Source organism: Larus michahellis, chromosome 18, assembly GCF_964199755.1.
Source record: "Larus michahellis chromosome 18, bLarMic1.1, whole genome shotgun sequence".
Lineage (NCBI taxonomy): Eukaryota > Metazoa > Chordata > Aves > Charadriiformes > Laridae > Larus > Larus michahellis.
Window position 1 is genome coordinate 3,420,640 of NC_133913.1, and position 22,400 is coordinate 3,443,039.

Here is a 22,400-nt window from a genome sequence, read left to right on the forward strand (position 1 = left end):
GGGGGGACGGGGGCCGAGGGAGGGGTCCCTGAGGGGGGAAGGGGGCGCTGGAGGAACGGGGGCCCGAGGAGGGGCTGAGGGGTGGGTCGGGGGTCCTGAGGGGTGATGGGCGGCCGGAGGGAACCCCCAGGGAGACTGCGGGGGACTGAGCGGGCTCTGAGGGCGGACGTGGGGGAAACGGGGGTCCTGAGGGGGAATGAGGAGGGCTGAGCGGGCCCTGAGGGGTGATGGGGGGGTCTGAGGGGTGGCTGGGAGGGCCTTGAGGGGGGCTGGGGGAACCCAGGCCCTGAGTGGGGGGAGGCAGGGGGCCGGGGGAAGCCTGAGAGGGGGGCATTGTAGGGGCCTGGGTGGGGACATCGAGGGCGACTTGAGGCGCTGAGGGAGGGAGATGAGGGGAGCATGTTCCCCCCATCATGTTCCCCCAGGAGACTCTGGAGCCTTCTGGGACTCCCCACATTCCCCCAGGACCTGCTGGAGCCCTTGGAACCCTCCCACACCTGCTCCAGGATCCCCAGATCCGTCTGGAGCCCCCCCGGATACTCCAGAGCCCTCTGACACCCCCTAGAGCCCCCCCCCCAGTAACCCCCACATCCCTCTGGGACCCCACACACCCCCTGAGAGCTGCACAAGAGCCCTCTAGGATCCCCTGGGACCCTCCCGCACTCCCCCGGACACCCCAGAGCTCTCTGGGACCCCATGGAGCCCCCCTTGGTACCCCCCACATCCTCCTGGGACCATACTGGTACTTCCCAGAGCACCCCACGACCCCTCATTTTGCCCCAGGGCTCCATGGAGACTTATGGGACCCCCCCAGGACCCCCTGGGACCCTCCCACACCCCCTCCAGGATCCCACAGAGCCCTCTGGACCTGCTGGATCTGCCCCCTCAGTATCCCCCCCACCCCACTGGGACCCCCATACCACCCTCTTCTTTCCCCCAAGGCGTCACCAGCTCCTGCCAAATCTTCTGCAAGCGCCAGAGCCTGACGGAGCATCTTGGCAAATGAGAGATGAGTGAGAGAGAGAGAGAGAGGAACCGAGCGGGGACCCATTGGATGGCAGAGAAAAGGATAAAGGAGCTGCGGAGCAGAGACCAACGGGAGGCTCTGACAGGATGAGAGAGAGGGAAAGGGAGATGAAGTGCTACAAGGTGCTGCAGAGATCGAGGAAGGTATTTGCTCTAAAGCTTTAAAAAGAGGTAGCTGACTGTAATGTTTGAGGTTTTTTTCCCCCTGATATTTAGACAGCGTGCTCTGAAGTACTTTATTTCTGTCTGGCTTTCAGTGGCGCGTTTCCCCGGCAGCCCAGTAGCATCTCTTTCGGGCAGTGCCGCTGGCCAGATGTCCCTCTTCCTTGTGTAGCACACAAAAAAACCCGTAGTCAAATTATAACTATGTATTTTGGAGAGAGATAGTGTAATGGTATCAATTCACAGCCGTGCAAGTGAAATTAGTGCCAGACGAAAGTCAAAGACTTTTATAGTGTAAGTATTGGGTGTGTATAAACCTAAGGCACACCTTTTCAGCAAAAGGGAAGGGGCTGGGCATTTCCCAACACCAGCCAGAGGGGTTCACTGGTACGCTAAGATCGCGTTCAAAACAGCATCGAAACTGACTTTAAGAGTTCAGATCGCTCTGGCTTTTGAAGGCCGTGCTCCTCTTTGGAGAAGAGGAGGCTGAGGGGAGACCTCATTGCCCTCTACAACTACCTGAAAGGAAACTGTAGAGAGGCAGGGGTTGGCCTCTTCTCCCAAGGGAATAACGACAGGACCAGAGGAAAGGGTCTGAAGCTGCGGCAGGGGAGGTTTAGGTTAGATATTAGGAAGAATTACTTTACTGAAAGAGTGGTCAGGCGCTGGAACAGCCTGCCCAGGGAGGTGGTGGAGTCACCATCCCTGGAGGTATTTAAGAAACGTGTAGACATGGCTCTTCAGGGCATGCCCTAGTGCCCAAGATTATTGTTTGTGGTGGGGTGTTATGTGTGGGGTTGTGGGTGTGGAGTTTAGTAGGTGGGTGTGGGTTTTTTTGGTTTTTTTTTTTTTTTTTTTTTTTGTGGTTGGACTCGATGATCTCAGAGGTCCCTTCCAACCACTAAGATTCTGTGATTCTGTATTTCGAGCTGAGCTGTTGCCCTAGAATCCTCCTGTAGCTCAGCTACTGTCCCGTCCCCAGGTCTGAGGGAATTCCTCTGCTCTTTTCTGTGCTATTTTTTTTCTTTAGCATGCTGAACTATGACGGGGGATTTTTGTTTTTCAAGGTGCCTCGTTGTACGTGTCTCGTGCTGCTGGAGAGATGCCCCAGCCCAAGTTTGCAGCCGGTGGCAGAGACCCCGGAGAGGAAGGGGCCAGCTCTGGGTCTGGTCGTTTTGGACCTTTTGGGGTGAATAAAAAAGGGTGTTTGTGTGTTTGGGGGGGTTTAATGTTGTCATTTGGGGCACTGTGATGTCACTGGGGGGGGTGATGATGTGGCGGAGGAGCATATGAGTGGGGGATGCGGGGGTTACGTGGGGTTCCCCCCAAAAGAGGCAGGTCACAGCCCCAAAAGGGCTGAACAATCTTGGGATGGATTAAAAAATGTTAAAACCTGTAGCTATGGGCGTGAGGCGTTGAAATAGAGAAAAATCTCTCATTTACGTATAGGAAAATAATATTCCTTTATGTATGTAAAATGAGTTCAAAATAAAAACTTCTATCTCTAAGGATTCTCTTTTTCCATTCTAAGATCTTTTATGTAACATACTTAAAAAAACTTATTTATAAAAAGATACTAGTGTCAAAATAGATGTGTAAGCAATCGGTCTAAACAGATATTCTGTGTCTTAGGTGTTAATGTATGAGTCTAAACAGATTTTCTATACAAGTGTAAACAGATAATATAAATTTCCTAAATATATATGTGTAAACAGATACAGGAGTGTAAGTGTCTGTGCTATATATGGATTTGTGCAGCCGGAAAGGAAAAAAAAAAAAAAATTCACACTCAAAAGCCAAAATCACCAACTTTTATGTTGTGGCTGAGGTGCTAGCCCTGCCTCCCTCCTGGAGCCCCGTCGGACTCACTGCTGTCACCCCCCGGCCCTGGTGCCCCGCGCGGGGCGATGCAGCGTCCCTGGGGTCGTTTTGGGGCAAACCCCCCCTGTTTGGCAGGTTTTTGGTGCAGAGGCGCTGGCTGGCGCTGCCTGGGCTCGAGTGCGGGCAGGGCCGGGAGCTGGGAGGCCCGCGGCCGGTAAGTGGTCCCGGTTCCCGGCTGGACTAAAGCGGGCTGAGAGCGGTCACGGCTCATCACCGCAGTGAGCGCTGAGCGCGGGATCATTAACCGCGTGCTGCCGCGCGCGCGCCCCGGCCCCGCCCCCCGCCAGCTTTGACCCCGCCCCCGGCGGCGCCGTGCGTCGGTCCGCAGCTCGCGCGCACGCGCGGCTTCTTGGCCCTGGGCCGGCGCCGGGCCCCACAGAGCGGCAGCCGGAGAGCGAACCGCGACCGCCGGGGCTCCGGCGAGCTCCCCGCCACCCGGAGCGCGTTCTGTCCCGCCCGCCCGGGTCCATCTCCAGGCCCTCCGCGGTGCCTGAAGTGCCCCCTCAGTCCTCCGGAGCGCGTCTCTATGGCACTTTAGTCCTCCAGGCTGCCGGAAGTGTCCGCTCAGTCCTCCGGAGCACGTCTCTATGGCACTTTAGCCCTTCAGGATAACGGCGGTGCCCGCTCAGTCCTCCGGAGTGCGTCTCTATGGCACTTTAGTCCTCCGGGACAGCTGCCCGGTGGTGCGGAGCCGGGGTCGGTGGAACAGGATTAGGAGTCTATGGTTTACGTGTTGGCCTGCCCGGACCGCTGAGGCAGAGGTGGTACGGTCAGCTCCGATCAAGTGGCGGTTGGCAGGGCCAGGCCTTTCCGTAGTGTTTTATGGAGGTGATGGGAGCTCCTGGAGGGGCTGTTCCGTGGTAGTGAAGCAGACGGAAGGTGTTGGGGGGGGGCTGAACGTTGGGTCCAATTTTTTTATTTTTTTTTTTAATGGCAGTCTGTAGGTGGAGTCTAGATGTTATTCCTAAATGTGGATTTCTGTGGAAAGCCCTGGGATTTCTACGGTAGCACTCGGCCCCTGGGTGACTTGTTCGATTTTTGCTTTTTCAGGTGCAGAGGGATGAGCCGTGCGCCAAAGGGCGACGCAGGAGAGGCAAGTGGGGCGACACGAGAAGGTGAGTCGGTGTGTGGTGTCGGAGGGAAGATGTGACCGAGGGTTATACGACTAGCTTATATATTCATTGTTTTTTTTTTTTTATTATTTTGAAGGTGTCAACTAACGAGTAAATCGGGATATTGGCGCCGGAGGTGACTCGGCCGAGGAGAGCACCGACTAGTGGGATGAAGTAGTGGTTATTTCTCGGGTGTCATAGCGTTGGTGAAGTCACAAGCATCTTTTGTTGTTTGGGTTTTTGCAGGCGGTACCCAAGCCTCAGCGTGCCAACCTGTAAGTGGCAGAGGCAGGGATTGCCAGCAGACACGGGAAAGGAGCGGGAGACGGGAATGGCTGCGGGCAGGCTGCAGTTTGGGGCGGTATCTCGGCACGTGCCTTTGGTTTTGTCTTTTGCAGGTGCCACCCGCAGCCTCGGAGGGCCGAAGCAGCACGCCAACAAGCAGCCTGAGAAGGTGAGGCGGGTGCGGGCCGCGTCAGTGTCTAATAGCAAAATATTATATGGCAACTTGGTTGAGCGTTTACCTTTGGTTTTGCAGGCACCGTGTGGGCTCCCTCGGGAATTGGACGAGCCCTTGGGGTGAGCTGGGTAGTAGAGAGGAGGAGCGTGGGGTGATGAGTTCTCTAGCACAATGGTAATTTTGCATCTCTTGGCATCTGAGGCGCTACAAGCGATGACTGCTGCAGCATCCGACTTGGGAATTGGCATGGAGCAGGTGAGTGGAACACCCACGGTGCTTTTGAAGAGGGGGGTTTTGTGGAGGAGGTTGGCGTTGACAGGCGCGATGCTGACTGCCAGCACTGTTTTGTCCATCGTGTGTTTTTATTGCAGATGATGAAGAGGAACCTGGCGACTACAGAAACGTCCCAGAGAGCTGACGTGTTGGGTTTTTTTTTGTCGAGGAGGGATGCAGACCCCCCAGCCCTCTGAAAGCTGAGGGGCCGGGGCTGGGGAGGGGCTGGGAGGCGGGCACAAGGTTGGCAATTGCAGGGAGGGGTTTTAAAGTCAGGGTAGAGCAGAGGGCTGTCCAGGACCAGCGCCAGCCGGGCAAGTAAAGCGAGCAGGTTAGTCTTCAGCACGACACTAGCGTGTGCCGGGCAGGGCGGTTCCAGCCTGTGTCTGCGTGGTTCATGTGCTCTGTCTCCTGCGTCTTGTATAATACCTTCCTCTGGTCTTGAAGTCTCCGTAGCTCTTCTGCGATCAGCAGGCGCCTCGGTAGCTGTCCTGAGAGGCTGCAGCGCATCGCCTCGTTGGCATAGCGCTGGTCGGGCCCTTCTTGTCTTGCCGTTATACCTTAAAGCGTGGATACGCTTTCGTACATACCTACGTACCTTCTGGTGTGCGTTGCATCGTAGATGTTTCGGAGTGGTCAGCTCCTGTGGTGGCAAGCCAGGTGGCACCTGCAGTTCTGTCGAAAGGTCTGTTTTGCAGAGTAATCTTCTGGGATTTTATTCCTGTGTCCTTAATGGTTTTAGGTCTTAAAGCCCACCTTCTCATGCGTTCATCATCATGGTTTTGATGGTGGTCTCTCATGGGCTGCAGCTGTTGCCTCTCTTTCCTGGGGCTGCTATAAGGCATTCGCGCCATTGTGGCACCGTCGGGCTTCTCTGCTGGTGTCGTTCGTCCCTACGGGAGCCGTTCTTCTCGCTCACAGTCTTACAGGGTCTCAGCGTGATGTTGTTCGTGGCGTCTGTGCGTGCTGTTGGTCCGTGTCAGGATTGGAGCTGCCTGTGGTCGGAGCTGAAAGTGCATTTTGCATCACAGATGTTGCTGGAGGTGACCTGGGGTGGAATAACAGCTCTGCTCTTGGAAAGTTGTGTTTCCATAGAGATCCCCTACGGCATTCCATCCTCGTGCTCTTCTGGGCTAAGATCTTAAAGCCTGGCTTCTCACACATCCTTTGCTCTGGCTTTGTATTGTGTTGGGGCACTCTGATTCTGCCTGCCGCGTGAGCCTGCCTCGCTTCCCGGTGCTTTTTGTTGTTTTGCGTCGTATCGCTCCGTACGTGGCTGTGTGTTGCATGGCGTTGCTCCGTGTTTGGCGCTGTACTGCGTGGTCTCCCTCCGTGGGCGCATCGGCTGCCGCCTGAGACGCTCTTGCATTGTCCGTGTGACGCGTTAGTACCGGATCGCTCCGTATCTGAACCGGTATTGGGTCGCTCGTCGTGACGCCCGGTGGTTGCAGTGAGACGGCCTGGCCCTGCGTTTTGTGTTCTGTTGGATCGGTCCATGTTGGAATTCGTATTGCGGTTTTGCGCCCGGCAATTTTTGCCCCTGGAGGAGGTGACAGCCGGGCCCCGGGGGGGGCAGGCCCAGGAGGCGGTGACAGGCAGGCCCTGGAGGGGACAGGGCCCATGAGGGGGGGGGTGAGAGGACGCAGGGAGGTGATAGCCAGCCCCCGGGGGGGGGGCGGGGACATGACCTGCGAATGGGGGATGACAACCCCTGGAGGAGGTGACAGCAAGGCCCTGGGAGGGGACAACCCCTGGAGGAGGTGACAGCCAGCCGCCGGAGGGGAGGTGTCAGGGCCCCGGGGGGTGGGGGTGACAGACAAGCCCTGGGGGTGGCAGACCTTGGGGAGGTCACAGCCAGGCCCTGGGAGGGAACAGGGCCTGTGGAGGGGGGGTGACAGCCCCTGGAGGAGGTGACAGCGAGGCCCCAGAGGGGAGGCGTCAGGCCCTGGGAGGGGACAGCCCCGGGGAGGGGGGGGACAGTCCCCGGGGGCGGTGACAGGCCCCAGGGACACGCGGGGCGCCCGACGCCCCGCCCCCGCGCCGTAACCCCGCCCCCGCGCCGTAACCCCGCCCCATCCCCACAGGCCCCGCCCCTTTCCTCCGCCTGGGGGCGTGGCCTGAGCGCGCCGCCACGCCCTCCCCGCGCCGCCAGCGCGCGCCGCCGCCACGCCCAGTGGGCGTGGCCCGGCGTGTCGGCCGTGACGCGTTGCGTGCGCGCCGGCAGCCCCCCCGCCCCCCTCCCGCGGCGGCGGCGGCGGCGTTGTGACGTGGCGCTTCCGGCGCGCGGGCGGCGGCGGCAGGACCCGGTGAGTGCGGGCGGGGCCGGGCGGGACCCCCGGGACCCCCCCCCAACCGGGACCCCCCCCCCGGAACCCCCCGGGCCTGTCAAGGGACTCCCCGTGGCCTTCTGGGCTCCACCGGGACCCCCCCGGGCCTAGTAGGGACCCTCCCGTGCTCTCCGCGCATCCCCAGGGCCTCTAGGCTTGTCAGGGACCCCTGCTGGGACCCCCAGCGCTCCACCAGAGCCTGTCACGGAGCCTCCAGGGCCCCACCGGGCCCCCCCAGGGCCTGTCAGGGACTCCCACCGGCCTGCCAGGGACCCCCTGGGCCCCCCTGCACCCCACCGGGCCTGTCTGGGACTCCCTGTGGGCCCTGGGAGGGGGTTTGCCCCTTCCCCAGGCAAGGGACCGCTGCAGAAAGAACCGGGAAGGCTTTAAGCAACATTTAACTGGGCCCCCTGACAGCCATCACTCTACTCCCTTACAGGCTCGGGGATGGCGTGACCCTGGCTGGGCACCGAGGGGCTTCGGGAGCCCACCAGGACCCTCCGCCGGCCCCGGCGAGGTAAGTGCGGCCCCGCTGAGCGCACGGCTCCCTCCTGCCCCGGCCGATTCCAGCTCGGGTTGTAATTACAGGTGCCGTGTTCCTAATTGGCGCGTAGGAAGCGATAGCATCACCCTCCTCCCAGCGGGGACGAGGTAATTAACTCCTGAGCCGTAAGTTCTGCCTCCCTAACAGAAATCCCACGTTCGCCGAGGGGCTGCCGCCTTCCCGGCCCCCTCAGAGCACCCCACGGCAGCAGGGGCTGCCCCACAGGTGTCTCCCTGTCCCTGGTTTTTGCAGGTTTAGTATATCGGTAATAAAAAGAAGCGTCTGCAGTAAAGAAATCTCCCTTCCCTCCAGCTCTTTGTGCCGTTGGAGCAGCGACAGGATTTATTCTAGGGCCCAAGCTGACCACGCAGCAGCCTGGGGGTCCCCGCTGCTGACGCACGGCCAGTTCGCACCCGGCGCAGGGGCTTCGTGGCAGAGCTGAGGCAGAGAAAAACCTGCTGGGCTGAGGGAAGGGAATCCCGGCCCTGGAGATGGAGCCCCCTGCCGCTACCTTCATCCGAGGGGTGGGGGACGAGGTGACGGTGGTAGCCGGCATTGTGGTGCTGGTCTTGGCTCTGGTCCTGGCATGGCTGTCCACCTACGTCGCTGACAGCAGCAACCAGCTTTTGGGAACGATCGTCGCGGCGGGGGACGCAGCCGTCATCCGGCTTGGCCATGTGGAGCGGTACGTGGGGACAGCGGGGGCGGACGAAGTCCCAGAGCCCCCCAGTGTCCCCGAAAACGCAGAGGAGAAAACAGAAGAGGAAGGGGGGGCGGCGTCAGGGCCGGCGGCAGAGCAGGGGGACAGTGGCAGCCCCCCCGACCCTGGCCTGGAGCGGCTGTTGGACATCCAGAGCTTGCCCAAACGGACCTCGGCTGCTGAGCCCAGCGCCCCGGGCAGCCAGGGGGGGCCACCCAGCCCCGGGGACGACGACGTGTGCTCCGGCCTCATCAAGATCCGCCTCAAATTCCTCAATGACACAGAGGAGGTGGCTGTGGTCCGGCCCGAGGACACTGTGGGGCGGCTCAAGAGGTAAGTCCCGAGGGAGGGGGGGATGCAAGGGAGTGCTGCCTGGTTGCAAACCACCCTCCCAGGTGGCTGTTGTCCCCCTGCCTTGTACAGACAGCCCCCTCCCCACCATTCTGCCTGAGAACGGTGGAGGGTTTTCATCCGTTCCCGCTGTGCCGTTACCCCCCCTGCTTTGCCGAGGGATCCCTCCAAAAATAACGAGGAGGTGCCGAGTTTAAAACAATGAGTTTAAAAAACAGGACGGTGCGTGGTGGCGGTGCCATAGCTGTCTTCCCCTGCCCCCCCCCCCAGGCAAAAAACCCTCATGGGTTTTTACAATGGGGGAATGGGGGGGGTTTCCCCCAGCCCCAGGTCTTTTTAGGTGCATCCATGAGCTCTCTGACCTCTTCCCTCCTCCTGCAGCAAGTATTTCCCGGGCCAGGAGAACCAGATGAAGTTCATCTATCGCGGGCAGCTGCTGCAAGACCAGGGCCGGACGCTGCGCTCGCTCCACATCACCGACAACTGCGTCATCCACTGCCACCGCTCCCGCAGCGCCACCACCGCTGCCACCGTCCTGCCCGACCCCGCCACCGCCGCTCCTGCCGCCGGCGGCCTCCCCCTGGGCGCGGGGAACCTGCTGGTCCCCACCGTTATGGTGGTGCTGGGCGTCGTCTGGTATTTCCACATCAACTACCGGCAGCTCTTCACCGCCCCGGCCACCGTCTCCTTGATCGGTGTCACCGTCCTCTTCAGCTTCCTGGCATTCGGGATGTACGGACAGTAGGGACTCGACCGGCAGGTGGCACGGCCACTATCCTGCCCCGGTTGGTAGCACAGTGCTTGGGCAGGCGCCGCTTTCTTCACCACGGCGTTACAGTGACTGGAGCCGGCACGATGGGAGCTTGAAGGCACATCCTTCCCCGTCTTGGTGCTGGACTTTGTTCCCCCCCAGAAGGGGCTGTGTCCCCCCCGCCCGAGACACAGCGCTGGGCTGGAGCCGTCTCTGGGGCAGGATCTCGGCCTGGATACGGCACAGCGGGTACGAGCCCAGCACCGGAACGGGCTGTGGCTTCCTCCCAGAGACATTTTAAAGCAAATAAAAAAGGTGTAATGTCAGCCCGAGCGCTCACCTTCCTGCCCGGGGGGTGAAACCGCAGCTGGGGCTCAGCCACCCCCCACTGCCTTCCCCATGCTTTTGGGAAGGATTTGTTCAAAAAAAGACCACCGAGAGTGGATTTTTGATAAATTGAGCGGTGGGAGAGAGGCGGTATGATGGCCCTGCTTAATTAAGCACCTGTAATTAAGCAGGGTGCCAATGCTGTACAGCAGCCACGAGCCAGAGATACCAAGTCAAGATGCAGTTTTATTTACAGGGGCAGCCACAACCCACTAATGGGACACACAGACCTTACAACGGCTCAACTACCCGTACGGGCTGGAGTACGTGCGCAAAAATACAAGTCTCAAGGTCAGGAGAGCCCCGGGCGGTCACCGGCTCTGCCGCGAGGGTGAGGACATGGACCTGGAGGCGGGGGGGGGCCACCCCCAGCGCCGTTACGCCCCTTGGACCCCAAATTGCAGCCCCTTTCCTGCAGCTGTAGGGGCTCGGGCTGTCCCCTCCAGTCACTGTGCCCTCCCCAGGCAGTTGGAGGGGGCGGGGGGCCCCCAGGGTGTGGTCCCCCATGTTTCTGGGTACCTGGACCACCCCCCCACCCTGTCCTCGGGCCCCAGGGCACGCAAAGGCCAGCTTGGCGTGCTCCAGTGGCCAGCCCCCCCCCACCACCCCTCCTGCCCCAGCCCCCAAAGCTGTGCCAGGAGCTACCACTGACTGCAGCAGGGAGGTAACATGGGGGTCCCCACGCAGCTGGGCCCCCCCCCCCCCCCCGGCAATTTGGGGTGCCCAGGGCTCTGTGGGGACACCCCCCCACCACACCACACCCCCCCCCGGCAAAAGCCCCTGCCACAGCACTAGCCTTTAGCAGCAGTTTTAAAACAATAGTGAATCCAGAGTCGAGAGCACCATAATTTGTGAGACCCACCGAAAGGACCGGCCATGCTGCCATGGCATGTCGGGGGGGGCGGGGTGGTCAAGGGACACAGGAGCAGCCCCCCCACCCTGGGACATACAGCCAAACTTGGGGTCAGACAGCTTGGGGGGGGGGGGAATGCACAGTGTGTGTGGGGGGAAACTGAGCAAACCCCATCCCCAACACAGCCCCTGCAATGGAAAAATGGCGGGGGGGGGGGGGGGCGGGGGGGCAGGCAGAGGGACCCATCCTCCTCAAGCCTGCACAGCAGGGTGCTGGTCCTGGCCTTCCCCCCCCCCCAGCCAAAGACCAGAGCCTGTGGGGGTACAAACACCAGCTGGAGCTGTTAGGGGTCCCAAAGGCCCCCCCAAGCACAGCAGCAGGTCCCCGGGCACACAGGGACACAGCGCTGGGGCTGTGAGGCTGCGGGGGCGGGGGGGGGGGCTCTGCCTTGAAGCTGGGTTGTGTCCCATTCCTTCCCCCCACCACCCCCCCGCAGTTCACTCTGTAATGGGGGCGGGGGGGGGGGTACAGCCCATTTCCCAGCAGGTTGGGGTCCCCCCTCCCCACACAGAGCCCAGTTTGGCAAGCAAGGAAGGTCACAGCTGCTCCCCCCAACCCTGAGCAGGGGACACAGCCCCACAGCCACCACCCCCCCCCTCCAAAAACAGCCCCAAACACGAAGGATGCAGCATGCAGACACCCCCGCCCCCAGAAGCCCTGTGCAGGCAGGGCCGGGCTCCAAACACCTCCCAGCAGCTGAATCCAGCTGGTTACAGCGGGTTTGGGGGTGGGGGGGGGGTGTCTCTACTTGTGTCCTCTGAGCAGGGGAAAGCCCCCCCTGCCCAGCATGCTCACCCCCCCCATCCTGAGCCAGCCCGACCAGCGAGCGCCGGCCCGGGGCATGGAGAGGGGGAGCAGCCCCAGGCCCGGGGCTCACCCCAACTTTCTGGGGGAGGAGGGATCTATGGCCCCCCATCAGCTGGGTCCGGACCTGCCCTGGGGGCCCAGGTACCCCTCCGCCCCCGCTGGGGTGAGGGTGCTCTGGAGGAGCAAGCCCGGGGTGGGGGGGGGGGGCAGGGGGACACGGCTGGCTTTTGGGTGGGCAGTGCGAAGGGAAAGGGGGGGTTGTGCCCCTGTCTCTGAGTGAGACACCCCCTCAGAGCCCTGATGGGAGCCCCACGTACAAAAACTACGTCACAGAATAAATAGAGGCACCGGGGTCCGGGGGGGGGGGTAGGGGAAAGAAAGAGGGGGCACTAATGGGGGCTCCCAAATCCAGCTTCCCCCTCCCCTACAGCGATGGCCAAGTCCTCCATCCTCTGCGCCCCGAGTACCCGCTTTTGTGTCCGAATGGGGGGGGAGGGGGCAGCGGGGGGGGGAAAAGGGCTGCCCCAGCCCCTGTCTGTCCGTCTGTCCGTCCCCCCCCACCCCATCAGCTCCGCTGCGTTCAGTTGATGTCGTCGTAGATGCTGGGGGTGTGGGGCGCGGGGGGTTTGGGCTTCTTCTTCTTGCTGGAGCCCAGCCCGGGGGCGCCGCTCACCAGCCCCAAGTGGGGCTTCTTCTTCTTGGTCTTGCGGGACTCCGAGTTGTTTGTACCTGGGGGAGGGGGAAAGGAAGGAGACGGGGGTGTTGGAGAACAGCTGGGCCAGCAGGAGCCCCTCCCAAAACAGAGAGGATCCCCCCGCATTACCCATCCAGACTTCGGAAAATGTACCCCAAAATATTCCCCCCCACCCCGGGAAGGTGAGCGCCAAGATGTCCCAGCGCAGCAGATACTCTAGGGACTCTTCAAGGTGGCTTTGGATAGCCATGGTCTGTCTGTCTGTCCCCTCCTGTACTGGAACACCTGGTTTTGCTCCTCCCAGAGGGGTCTGTGCCACTGGATCTGCCCCCCACCCCCGGCCCTCAACACTCACTGGCTTTCGAAGAGGCCGAGTCGGAGGGCGAGATGTCGGAGGAGCCGTCCCACTGCAGCCGGCTCATGATGGCCTGGCTCTCCGCCACCTCGAAGCTGTCGTTCTCCACGCTGCCCTCCGCCTCGGGCAGGGACCTGGGCAGAGGCGTTATGGGGGTCCCCAGCCCCCGGGATGGGGTGGAGACAGAGCCCCCGTCAATGTGAGGGGGACCCCAGGGACTCAACCCAGCTCCTCGGGACCTGGCTGGGCTGCACATCCCAATCCCAGCCCTCCAACCCCCACCCCACCCCACCCCAAGGTGTCCCTGTCCCCACCCTCGCTCAGGACATGCAGCCCCCCCCCCCAGGTCTCCATCCACACTGGGTGGCAGAGCCTTGTCCCTGTCCCCACACCGGGACAGTGGCCCCGGCCCATTCTGGACCCCGCGTGTGTGCTCACTTACGCGGAGGGACCGAGGAGGTAAACCCGGACCGATCTCCGCTGCTCATCAGTGTGCTGGGGACACCGCAGGGACCTGAAGGAGGAGGAGGAGGCAGGGGCTGAGTCAGGCACTTTGCTCTGTGTGTGTCCCCCAGCTCCCATGGGGATCTGGGCACTCTGGGCACCCCCCACAGCCCTACACTGAGCAGGGAAAGCCCAGGGCGCTCTCACCTGGTGCACATCTTCTTGGTGTGCTCAGAGATGACCCCACATTGCTGGGGAGAGAATCATAGAATGGTTTGGGTTGGAAGGGACCTTAAAGACCATCCAGTTCCAAAATCCTCCCCTGGGCAGGGACACCTCCCACCAGCCCAGGTTGCTCCAAGCCCCGGCCAACCTGGCCTTGAACCCCTCCAGGGATGGGGCAGCCACAGCTTCTCTGGGCAACCTGGGCCAGGGGCTCACCACCCTCACAGCAAAGAATTCCTTCCTCAGATCTCATCCAAATCTCCCCTCTTCCAGCTTAAAACCCTTCCCCCTCGTCCCATGGCTCCCCTCCCTGATCCAGAGTCCCTCCCCAGCTTTCCTGGAGCCCCTTTAGGGACTGGAAGGGGCTGGAAGGTCTCCGCGGAGCCTTTTCTTCTCCAGGCTGAACCCCCCCCAGCTCTCTCAGCCTGTCCCCACAGCAGAGGGGCTCCAGCCCTCCCAGCATCTCCGGGGCCTCCTCTGGCCCCGCTCCAACAGCTCCGTGTCCTTCTGCTGTTGGTGCCCCAGAGCTGGAGGCAGCGCTGCAGGGGGGTCTCACTGGAGTGGAGCAGAGGGAAAAAAATCCCCCCCGACCTCACCCTGCTGGCCACATTACTTTTGAGAAGGGACAGGTGAGCGGGCAGAGAAGCAGCCATGTGGACCACAGGCTGCACTCCACCATGATGACCCCATCTCCTCCCAGTGCCATCCTGTTACCCCCAGACAAACCAGTTCCACCACCCCAGGCCACCACATCCCCCAAGATCAGGACCTGCCGCCCAGCAGGGTGCAGGGGTTTCTGCACGTCCCTGTCACCAGGTTCAGAGCATGAATGTCCCATTCCCAGCCTAGAAGCCATCCCCGCCAGGCTGGAGCTGAGCCAGGAGAGACCCCGGGAGTCCCAGCGCCCATGCACCCCGTCCAGCTGGGGACGGGGGTTCCTCTGCGCCCATCGGTGCCTCCCACACCCCCAACCACGCACCGTGGTCAGCAGCGTCCGCAGCTCCTCGGGGCCCAGTGTCTCGTAGTTGATCCCCGCTGAGTTGCTGTACTGTGGGGGATGGAGGCAGAGAGTGGTGTCAGGACAGGGACATCCTGGGGGACGGAGGAGGGACCGGGCGCCATCTCCCCCCTCGCCCCGGGGCTCACCTTGAAGGGATCGGGGTTCCCGCCGATCTCGCCTGGAAGAGAAGGGAGGTGAGGAGGGTCCTGCCTCCCCCCGTGGCCCCCGCCTCCCCCCTGCCCCACTGTGTGCCCCCCTGGCCCCCCCACGCTGCCACCAGCCCCGCCCAGCGAGAGCCCAGCCTCCGAGCAAGCCCCGCCCCCTGAAGAGGCCCCGCCCACGCCCCGCCCGACCACGCCCCCGACCACGCCCCCAACCTAAGCCCCGCCCCCCCAGCCCCGCCCACTCACCATTTTTGTGTTTGAGGGACTTGGACCTGCGGGGCGAGTTGGGGTTCTGCAAGGAGAGCGGGGCGGGGGAAATTTGGGGGGTGCAGGGGGGGGTCCCCCCGTGTCCCCCACGACCCCCCTGCCCCCCCCAGGCACCCCTCGCCCCCCTCACCTTATCCGATTTCCTCTTCTTTGCTACAGGGAGAGACAGAGAAGGGATGATTTCGACCATTTCTGGTGGATTTAGCCCCGATTTCTGCACAGCCGCCGCCAGCCCACCCCTCCAGCCCCGCTGCTGGGACGCTCCCCTCCCCAGGGGACCCCCGCACTGGGCTGCTCTCAGCCCGCCACCCACCGCACTGTGGCTAGGACTGGGGTTCAAGGGCTACGGGGCAGCAGGGATGGGTCCCCCACCCCTCATGGGGGGCCAGGGGCCCCCTGGCCGGGCTGGCACCGCACACCCCACGTCCCCCCACCTTTCTTCTCGGAGCCGTAGGACCAGTCGTTGTCGTTGATGTCGTCGTTGTCCTCCTGGTCGCTCTCCGACTTGTTCATGTTGTTGCTGCTCGCGATCCTGCACCGGGAGGGCAGGAAGGTCAGGGACCCACAGCCAGGATCCATCCCACACCCTCCCCAGCACCCCAGGATCCATCCTGGCACCCCAGGATCCATCCCGCACCCTCCCCGGCACTCTAGGATCCGTCCCAGCACCTCAGGATCCATCCCAGCACCCCGGGATCCATCCCACACCCTTCCCTAGCACCCCAGGATCTGTCCCTGCATCTCAGGATCCATCCTGGCACCCCAGCATCCATCCCACTCCCTCCCCTGGCACCCCAGGATCTGTCCCGGCACCCCAGGATCCATCCAGAGCCCTCCCCAGCACCCCAGGATCCATCCCGCACCCCACCAGCTCTGCCATGCCCACCCCAGACAGCCCCAGCCCCAGCTCCAAGACGGGGGGGTGTCCCCAGCAGCCACCAAGGAAAGGGAGAGGATAGAGGAGCCAGGATTCCCGGTTTGTTTTTCCAGGAAGGAAGGAAGCACGAGGAGCTGGATGGAGGTGGGACTCCGGGGTTGGTGGGCCAGGATGTGCACCCCCTCAACAAAAAGCAATGAGGGGGGAGAGCATGGATGCCCAATTCCCACCCCAGCGCCGAGGTGGGGGGGGTCCCTAAATCCTCCACACCCCCCACTGAGAAGAGACAGCCCCACACCCTCATTCTCCCTTTGTGCCTCAGTTTCCCCATGCAGGGGGGGACCGTGGGAGCCCCCAAACCGCTGGTTTTTTTTGGGGGGGGGGGAAGGGGGGAAGGGGGGCCAGGCTGACCTGCGGTTGGCGATGCGGCTGCTGTTGCGGCCCATGCCCAGGCACTTCTCCAGGTGGGGGGCGAAGCGGGAGGCGGCGATGCTGCGGCTGCAGTTGGGGCACACGCACTCCTTGTTCTTCCACTGGTTGTAGACCTGCCCGAAGATGTCCACGCCGGGCTGGTCCACGATCTCTGCGGGAGGAACACGCGTCAGACCCCACCCCCAGCATCAAGACTCCCCCCACCCCACCCCCCCGCTGCAGGGATGACACTGGCCATCCCCCCCCCAGCTCCAGCCCTTTGGGCCACCCGTCCCTTTGCAGACCCTCAGTGTGGCATCGGGGGCCTGAAACCAGGAGCAGCGCAGCTGGGGGGCCGGGGGGGAGGGGGTGTCTCTTCTCCCCCCACCCACCCCCAGGGCAGATCACCACACCTTGGGGTGACATTTCTGCGGTTCAGGTCACCCCAGGGGTTTATAAAACGGCACAGGCACATCCTGGCACTGCCAAGGGGACACTCAGGCCATGACCCCCAGCTCCGGCCCTTTGTTGTGGGGGAGTCCCTTGGGCCACTGGTCCCTTCCTGGACCCTCAGAACGGCATCGGGGGCCTGGAGCTGGTGGCAGTGCAGCCGGGGGGGGTGTGTCTCTCCTCCTCCCACCCACCCCCAGGGCAGAGTCCCGCACCTTGGGGTGACATTTCTGGGGTTCAGGTCACCCCGGTTCATAAAATGGATCCTCTGGGATGGGCCAGGCACGTGCTGGCGCTGCCAGGGGGACGCTCGGGCACCCAAACCCCTACACATGGGGACGACCAATTCCCCAGCAGCCTCTCCATGGGGACACTGGGAGGGGGGCGCTCGCCGTGTCCCCGGGGTGGGGGGGGGCTCACCAAAGTCCTTCATGCTGTCGGGGTCCGTGTCGTCCAGGAAGAAGTAGCCGCACTTGACCGCCCGGTGGACTTCGAAGCAGAGCCCCAGGCAGGCATCCTCCACCAGGTCCGTGTAGATCTCGTGCGCGATGGCCTGGGGCATGGGGTGGGGGGGGGACGGGACAGTGTTAGAGAGGAGGGGGGACAGCTGGAGAGCGCCGGGGGGACAGCCGGACAGCCCCCCGGGGGGGCCACTCACCTCCAGTTTGCTGTTATCCAGGCCAGACAAAGACATATCCTCCATTTTCATTTGCAACTGCTCACGGAGAAGTCACGCCGAATGCTCATAGCACGGGACGCGGGGGGGGTGTCTCACTGCAGGGGGGGGGACGACACAGACACGCAGGGGACACGCTGGCACCCCACTCCCCTGGCCAGCAGAAACCCCTCCCCCACCTCCTTTGCCCCCCTCCCCCAACCAAAACCCCACCCCCTGCCCCATGGAAATAGGCCCCAAGACCTTTGGATTGTCCCCAAGAGCCCTGGTTGAGCCCCCCCAGGAAAAAGGGGGGGGGGGGCATGGGGATCCCCAAGCCTGGCACTCCCCCACCCTACCGACCACCGGGGAGGAGGACATTCCCTGGACCCCAGTACCAGCCACCCCCCCCAACCATCGCCAAGGCATCAGGCCCCTCCAAGAGCCCCCCCACACCCCCAGCACCCCACAATCACAGGTGGACACAGGGGACCCCACCCATGCACCCCGAAACTGGCCCCCCCGCAGAGGGGTGGTGGGTTTTGCTGCATCACCATCCCTTGAAGCTGCTGGAGGGAGGGGACAGGGCAGGGACAGGGGCCACCGTATCCCCCCCCCTCCGCAGAGGGTACCCCCAACCCTCTCCAACGGGGGGGTCTAAAGTTGGGGGGGCCCCAAACTCACAGCAAGACCCCCCCCCCCAGCACCATGCTGCTACCTGCACCCACCAACGGCTGGCACTGGCCGGTGGGGGCATCCCCCGGTTGCCATGGAGGGGGGTTTCCGAGCCAACCACCGGGACCCCGGGGGGGTCCCCATGTGTGTGTGCGTGTGTGTCCCCCTCTCTGCACCCCGGCACCCGCTTCCGGGCCCCGGCCGGGGATTTCTCTTCCCTCCGCCGCGGAAAGAGGAAACACCGGCTGGCACCGGCCCAGCCCCGCGCCGGGGTGTTTCCTGCTGGCCCCCCGCCCCGGCCATCCCCCCCCCGAGTTGGGAGGGTGGTGGGGTGCAGGCAAGACCATGGGGGGGGCGGGGAGGGGGCTGCCCAGACCCCCCCCTTTCGCTGCAGGCAGGGCCTGGAGGAGCTGAACAAAAGGGATGCAGGCACCCGGCTGGGGGGGTGCACCCAGAATGGGGGGGGACACACACTCTGAACCCAGAATGGGGGGGGCAGCGGGCTGCACCCTGTTTGGGGGGGGCTACACCCTGCTGGGAGGGTGCCTGGAACCCGGCGGGGGGGGGGGGAGCTGCACTCAGAATGTGGGGGGGAATACACCCTGCTGGAGGGGGGGGGGCTGCACCCACCCGGGGCGGGGTGCCCCCAGAATGGGGGGGGGAGGCCTGAACCCAGCTTGGGGGCGGCTACACCCAGCTGGGGGGAGGAACCCACAATGGGGGGGCGGGCACCCAGTCTTGAGGGGGTGCACCCAATTCGGGGGGGTGGGGGGGAACTGCACCTAGTTTGGGGAGGGGGGGGGCATTCAGTCTGGAGGGGGTGCACCCAGTGGGGGGGGGGGGGGGGCTACACCCAGCCTTAGGGGGGGGGCTGCCCCCTGCCTGTTCCCCCGGGGCGATGCCAGCCTTGGGGGGGGGAGGAGGAGGGGGGGCGATACACGCCTCTCGAGTGGGGGGGGGACACGGCAGAGAAACCCCTGCAGGGGCCGGGTGCTGCAGGGGGCTGGGGATTGGGGGGGCAGGAAGCGGGGGGAGGCAACTGGAGAGCGGGAAGGGGGGGTTCCGGGGCCGGGAGGGCCCTCATGGGGCGGGGGGGGGGGGAGCCAGGAGGGCGCCGGGGCGGGCCGGGCTCCTCCGGGGCGGGATCACGGCCCCCCCCCCTCCACGGTGCCGCAGGGCCCCACGGCGGGGCGGGTCCCCGGGAGCGGGAGCTGCGGGCCGCGGGAGGGGCGGGTGGGTCTGTCGGTCACTCACCGGCGCGGAGGGCCCGTCGGAGCCGGGTCAGCGCCCCCCACCGCTCCGCCGCGGGGCCGGGCGGCGGCTCGCCATGCTCGGCGGCAGCGCCGCCCGCCCTGCCGGGGCCGGGGCCGGGGCCGGGGCCGGGGCGGGAGCGGAGCGCGGAGCGGGCGGGCCGGGCCTGGCGCTCCCTCCGCCCGGCGGCGGCGGCGGCCCGAGGGAGGGGGGGGGGGGGGGGAGGGGGGGCGGAGGGGGGGAAAGGGGCGGGGCGCCGCACCCGGCGCGCGCACGGCCCGCCCCCGCGCCCGCCGCCAATGGGGAGGCGCCGTGCGGGGCGCGGCCAATGGGAGCGGCCGGCGCCGCCGCCGCCGCGCGGGGCCGGTGGCGTGTCAGAGAGCGGCGGGGGGGGGGGGAAGGGGGGGAGGCGGGGCGGGGGGCGGGGACTCGGGGGTGTGGCAATTGTGGGCGGGGCGAGAGGGGGCGGGGACGACGGGGGCGTGGCCTGGGGCCCTCCCTGAGGGTGCACCGGTGCTTCCCCCCCCCCCGGGTCCGTGTACAGAGAGCACACGGTCCCCGTCCCTGCGGATCCCCCCCGTCCCTATGGATCCCCCCATCCCTATGGGCACCCCCATACCAACGGATCCCAAACCCTGTGGAGCCCCCACCCCTATGGACCCCCCCCATCCCTGTCGATCCCCATCCCTGTGGGCGCCCCGCATCTCTATGGACTCCAGCATCCCTATGGACCCCCCCATCCCTGTGGATACCCCCCATCCCTGTGGATCCCCATCCCTACAGACCCCTCCATCCCTGTGTATCCTCATCCCTATGGACCTCCCGAATCCCCAGCGATCCCCCCCATTCCTACGGATCACCCCATCACAAGGATCCCCCATCCCTATGGACCCCCCCCCCAATCCCTATAGACATTCCATCCCTATGGACCCCCCCATCCCTATGGCTCTCCCCCCCAACCCCTATGGATGAGCATCCCTATGGATCCCCCCCATCCCCAGGGATCCCCCACCTTCCCAAGGATCCCCCTATCCTCATAGATCCCCCCTATCCCTACAGATCCCTCCTACCCTTACAGACCCCCCCAGCGACACCCCACACCCCCCCGATGACTCCGATGGAGCCCCCCAATCCTCATCCCTACAGACACCCCCCCCGCAGTGATCCTAACGGATCCCTGAGCCACGAGGGCTCCACAGATCCCCCCCCCGAGTGACTCCTACGAATCCCCACGGATCCCCCCCAGCCCCACGCAACCCCCCAAAATGACCCCCAGAGATCCCCCCAGGGACACCCCCCCCAGCGGGTCCCCACCCACCCACAACAGGGGGGAAAAACACTCCTCACACTTGGTTTTTTTCCTAAAGTTTTATTTTTTATAGTAATGACATGAGAACAGAAACATTATTTTTCACTTTATTATACAAAAAAAAAAAACCAACAAAAAACCAAAACAAAAAGAAAATAAAAAAAAACTCAAAAAAAAAAATAAAATAAAAGAACCGAAACCCAAGCAAACCGGGAAACCGCAGACGCGAGGCCCCCGCGTCCCGCTCAGCCGTACAAATTCCAAGTTGGGATTATTATTTTTATTTTTTTTTTAATTTTTTTTTTGTCTTTTTTTTAAACCTACAAAAAACACTCTTTAAATATTAGAAAAAAAAGATGATTTTTTTTTTGTTGCTTTTTTTTTATTTTTTTTTTTTATTATTTTTTTTTTTTAATGTAATTCACAAGAACTTCCATCTAAAGGATCCCGGGTTTTTGTGGCAGTGCCAAAATGCACTCAGCTTCAATTCTCTTGCAGCGCAAACGCCTTTTCCCCCAATTGTCGGCGCTGTAAGAATTTTTCATTTTTTATTATTAATTTTTTTTTTTATTATTTTTCTTTTTTTAAAACAGAAAAAAAGAAAAAAAAAAGATTTTTTTTTTTTTGCCTTTTTTTTTTTTTTTTTTTTTTTTTTTTTTTTTGTACTAAAAACACATCCACTAAAACACGACGGGTGCTGGGTACATTCAGCAGAAAAAAGGGATGGGTTCCCCTTAGGGGATGGGGGGGCGGGAATTAAAAATTGGGAAGAAAATTAAAGGAAAATCCCAAATAGAGGCGGGGGGGGGGGGGGCGGGGCTGTGAGGCGACAGAGGGACGGACAGACGGACATTGGGGGGGAGGGGGGGGCACACGCCGGCCGGGTTCTCTTGGGGGCCCCGGTCCCAGGGGGGACACAGGGGGATTGTCCGTGCGGGGGCACTTGGGTTCAACACCCCCCCCACACCCCACACCCCGGGGTTGGGGTCATTTTCCCCAAAATGGTGGTTTTTCAGCCCGATTTGAGGCGAGAGGGTGTGATTGAGGGGGGTCCCCAATTGTGGTTTTTTTCGTGGGGGGAGGCAAGGAGTCGGATTTGGGGCACTGAGAGCAGCAAACCTGGGGGAGGTCGGTGCTGGGGGGTGGGACCCCCCCCCCTTGCAGCCAGAAAACCCCCAAACCTGCAGCTTGGCCCCCCTCTCTGCCCCCCCCCAGCCACCCATAGGGCTGAGATTCGGGTGAAGTGAAAAATGGCTAAATTAAAGCACATGAGAGAAAAAGCCCCCACTCAGCCTCCCCAGCCTGGGGGGGGGGGGGGGGGGGGGGAGCTGCCCCCCACCCCCTTCCCTGGGGCCCCCACAAATCCTGTCCCCCAGCCCAGCTCCTCTCCGGGGACAGGATGGGGGGGAACAGAAGGGACAAATCTTGTGGCCCACCCCCCCATAGAGGTGGGGGGAGTCTGGGTGGGGGTCCCCAATCGCACCGGGCGTTTTTTGGGGGGGGGGACGACAGGGTGGGGGGATGGGAACCCTGCAGGGAGGTGCCGTGGGATTGCTGGTGCTCGTGTCTGCTTAAAAAAATTGGGGGGGGGGAGCCCCCCGACAGTGGCTGCCAGGGCCCCCCCCACACACACCCACCCCAGTCCCCGCGGCCCCATCCCCCTCCCGGGGGGGAAGGGGGACATCGACCCCCCCCCAAAATAAACCCAAACCGCACTAATATTTACAGCATGGCCGGGGGGGGGGGGGAGGGGGAAGAGCCCCCCGGGGGGGAAAACTCGGGGTAACTGGGATGAGGGAAGTGCTGGCCACCCCCCCCCTCCGGGTTTGGGGTGAAGGGAGAGGAGCAGCTTCACCAGAGATGGAGGGGAAAATGAGGCGGGGGGGGGAGTTGGGGGAACCGGGAGGGGGGGAAAGAAAAAATAAAAGA

The 22,400-nt window shown here is 63.0% G+C and overlaps 2 protein-coding genes across 47 annotated transcripts; one reads left to right on the plus strand and one right to left on the minus strand.

Moving 5' to 3' along the window:
- Nucleotides 1-3,366: 3,366 nt before the first annotated feature.
- Nucleotides 3,367-10,004, plus strand: TMUB2 (transmembrane and ubiquitin like domain containing 2). Of its 45 annotated transcripts, none has more exons than XM_074562420.1 (11): nucleotides 3,384-3,833; nucleotides 4,120-4,184; nucleotides 4,279-4,456; nucleotides 4,580-4,635; nucleotides 4,720-4,760; nucleotides 4,843-4,896; nucleotides 5,013-6,463; nucleotides 7,681-7,758; nucleotides 7,830-7,892; nucleotides 8,038-8,818; nucleotides 9,218-9,982. In XM_074562420.1, the coding sequence occupies exons 10-11, from the start codon at nucleotides 8,277-8,279 to the stop codon at nucleotides 9,579-9,581; spliced, it is 906 nt and encodes a 301-aa protein (XP_074418521.1). In that variant the 5' UTR covers nucleotides 3,384-3,833; nucleotides 4,120-4,184; nucleotides 4,279-4,456; nucleotides 4,580-4,635; nucleotides 4,720-4,760; nucleotides 4,843-4,896; nucleotides 5,013-6,463; nucleotides 7,681-7,758; nucleotides 7,830-7,892; nucleotides 8,038-8,276; the 3' UTR covers nucleotides 9,582-9,982. The 45 variants fall into 45 exon arrangements, with proteins under 45 accessions (XP_074418513.1, XP_074418511.1, XP_074418515.1 ...); XM_074562430.1 differs by having other exon boundaries at nucleotides 5,013-5,599; nucleotides 7,830-7,910; XM_074562421.1 differs by having other exon boundaries at nucleotides 5,013-5,599.
- A 136-nt stretch (nucleotides 10,005-10,140) lies between these two features.
- Nucleotides 10,141-19,358, minus strand: ATXN7L3 (ataxin 7 like 3). Of its 2 annotated transcripts, XM_074562409.1 has the most exons (13): nucleotides 19,166-19,358; nucleotides 17,240-17,355; nucleotides 17,002-17,134; nucleotides 16,132-16,303; nucleotides 15,278-15,375; nucleotides 14,974-14,996; nucleotides 14,823-14,868; nucleotides 14,559-14,590; nucleotides 14,392-14,460; nucleotides 13,395-13,438; nucleotides 13,186-13,257; nucleotides 12,744-12,877; nucleotides 10,141-12,423 (listed from the first exon to the last, which is right to left on the minus strand). In XM_074562409.1, exons 2-13 carry the CDS (start codon nucleotides 17,288-17,290, stop codon nucleotides 12,275-12,277), a joined length of 1,023 nt encoding a protein of 340 aa, XP_074418510.1. In that variant the 5' UTR covers nucleotides 17,291-17,355; nucleotides 19,166-19,358; the 3' UTR covers nucleotides 10,141-12,274. The 2 variants fall into 2 exon arrangements, with proteins under 2 accessions (XP_074418510.1, XP_074418509.1); XM_074562408.1 differs by having other exon boundaries at nucleotides 14,823-14,996.
- Nucleotides 19,359-22,400: the final 3,042 nt, after the last annotated feature.

Coding starts and splice junctions, on each gene's coding strand:
- ATXN7L3 (XM_074562408.1), bottom strand. CDS start 17,290: ATGAAAATGGAGGATATGTCTTTGTCTGGCCTGGATAACAGCAAACTG. Junction 14,997..15,277: donor CTACGGCTCCGAGAAGAAAG/GTGGGGGGACGT, acceptor CTCTCCCTGTAG/CAAAGAAGAGGAAATCGGAT. Junction 13,258..13,394: donor ACCAAGAAGATGTGCACCAG/GTGAGAGCGCCC, acceptor CTCCTCCTTCAG/GTCCCTGCGGTGTCCCCAGC.
- TMUB2 (XM_074562412.1), top strand. CDS start 8,277: ATGGAGCCCCCTGCCGCTACCTTCATCCGAGGGGTGGGGGACGAGGTG. Junction 8,819..9,217: donor ACTGTGGGGCGGCTCAAGAG/GTAAGTCCCGAG, acceptor CTCCTCCTGCAG/CAAGTATTTCCCGGGCCAGG.